This window comes from Octodon degus, unplaced genomic scaffold, assembly GCF_000260255.1.
Source record: "Octodon degus isolate 3935 unplaced genomic scaffold, OctDeg1.0 scaffold00118, whole genome shotgun sequence".
NCBI classification, from domain to species: domain Eukaryota; kingdom Metazoa; phylum Chordata; class Mammalia; order Rodentia; family Octodontidae; genus Octodon; species Octodon degus.
Genome location: NW_004524694.1, coordinates 2,575,100 through 2,577,431, shown reverse-complemented (window position 1 = coordinate 2,577,431; position 2,332 = coordinate 2,575,100). Strand labels below are relative to the sequence as shown.

Below are 2,332 nucleotides of genomic sequence, written 5' to 3'. Positions count from 1 at the left end.
TTTTGGGGGCCTGGCCCTAGCTCAGGCCTTTAAGTGGCTGCTTCCACAAAGCTGTCAGCCTCAGGTTGCTGGAGTTCGAACCTCACACCTCTCCAGCTGGCCAAAAGTGCCCTGAAGGCATTCGAGGAACAAAAAAAAAGCCTTAAGAAGATACACAGATGGCAAAGAGGCATTATGAAAAGATACAGCATTATTAGTCATTAGAGCAAATTAAAACTTCAATGAAATACCATTAACTACCTAGTAGAATGATGAACATTAACAAAACTGGTAATATTAAATAATAATCAATATACAAAGCAACTACACTGCAGGCAGGACTGCACAATGGCCCAGCCACTTTAGAAAACATTTTCACATTTTACTCATTAACTGGTAAATAGATAGACAGTGGGAAATTCATATAATTTGACACCAAGCAATTTAAAGGAATGAACTATGGATATCTGTAACAGCATAGATAATCTGGGAAGCATCATACTAAGTGAAAGAAAATAGACACAAAAGACAACATACTGAATGATCATATTTATCTAAACATCTAGAGAAGGCAAAATTATGGTGACAGACAGTAGTTCAGTGCTTGTCAGAGGTCAAGGCACTGGGCAAATGTAACTGAAAATTGCAAAAAGAAACTTTTTGAAATAATAGAAATATTCTATATCATATATTTATTAGATCTCAGTTAAACGTATACTATAAGGTTAGTAATATAAACTATACATAAATGAGGCTAATTAAAAGAATAAAGACACAAACGGGTCCTTAACAAAAGGAGTTCAAGTAACAGATGAAAAGGATCCAACTTTACTAGTAATAAAAAAATACACTATCACTTTTTCAGCTATGAAATTAAAGTAATTATAGTATCTAATGAAGGGAAGTTGAAGATAGACTCTTTTTTTTTTTTATTTTAGGACAGGGTCTACAAGGTCTCACTGCATAGATCAGACTCATAGTGATCCTCCTGTTTACAGCCTCCCATATGCTGGGATTACAGGTCTGTGCCACCATGCCCAGTCTCAACTGCCACCTTGGTGTGCCCCAGGCGGGGCCAGCACGGCAGGCCTGGGAATCAAACTCCCAGCCCCTGTGTCTGCCTAAGCAGGTGCTTTAATCCACTGAGCTATTTGGCCAGCCTGAAAGTGGACATTCTTATACCCTAATGATGTGTCAGTACGAAGGTACAATTTGTCTCTCTGAGAACACAGGAATGCTTCAAAAGCCTTAAAAGTATTCCAATCATGTCCTCAAATACTTTGAATTCTAATAATTTATACAGAAGAAATCATCAAGAAGATGTAAAGAAAGACCACAAAACTATAAACAAACATGTTTATGTAGCACTATTTGTATGTTTTTATTTTTTATTTGTAGCACTATTTTTAAAAGCTGGTTAAATTACAATTCTTTTAGAATTGACATGTATGATATAATATACCAACTCTCCATGATGAATGTACATGCTGTACAGCAAACATGTAATGATAAACATAAAAATGTATGATTCTGTTATAGGATGGAGTATTACTCAGCTGTCTAAAATCCACATTCAAATGCAAATTCACATTATTTTTCCAGAAATAAAAGAAGCACCAATACTTCCTAAGTAATTACCACTATAACGCCTTTACTAATGAGCAAGAAGCCCAAAAATTCAGGTAAGTGAAACAGACACATTTACAATGTGACTACAAAGGCTCCCAAAAACCTGTGTTGTGCTCTACCTTTATATCACCATCGATTTTTTCCCATTCTTCTGTTGTAAAACTGGATGCTGTCGCTGCAGGTTTATCTTTCCTCAGAGCTCTACTTCCAGGAGCTAAGCTTCCAAGGCGCTTTTCACAAAATTCTGTAAGTTCAGGATAATATCCCTCATCACCAGACCTAAAAAAATATTTATAAGTTTAGTGTTCACACCTTACTTAGAAATCCTCTAGACCAGTGGTTTGCAAGCTGGGCTCCGTGGAGCTCAAGGGCTCAGTGGAGATAGGAAAAGCTACACTACGCTGAAGACAGCCCCCACAGCCTCTTTTATCTGCTAACCTGTGAAGTGTTACAGGGAAGAGCAAAGGAGCTCCGAAGACTTTCATTCCCATTGTGTACTTTAAATACTGAATAAACACCTGTTTCGCTCTGATCTTATACACTTATGTTCATTTTGTGCATAAGGCAATCTTGAATATATAAATGGAAATTCCATTTTGGAGATACACAGAGCAAATGTAGGCTGACATTTCTTTCTTTTTTTTTTTTTTTTTTCCTTTCCTTCTCCTGAGCTTCCAATAGGCTGACATTTCATTCCCATTGTGTACTTTAAATACTGAATAAA

The 2,332-nt window shown here is 36.6% G+C and overlaps 1 protein-coding gene across 1 annotated transcript in view; it reads right to left on the bottom strand.

Annotated features, from left to right (window-relative positions):
• Spag1 (sperm associated antigen 1) overlaps positions 1–2,332 on the bottom strand; it is an 83,010-nt gene that overhangs the window by 78,035 nt on the left and 2,643 nt on the right. Inside the window, exon 2 of the mRNA XM_004640089.2 lies at positions 1,728–1,887. Coding sequence (XP_004640146.1) covers positions 1,728–1,887 — 160 coding nt within the window. The remainder of the gene's footprint in view (positions 1–1,727; positions 1,888–2,332) is intronic.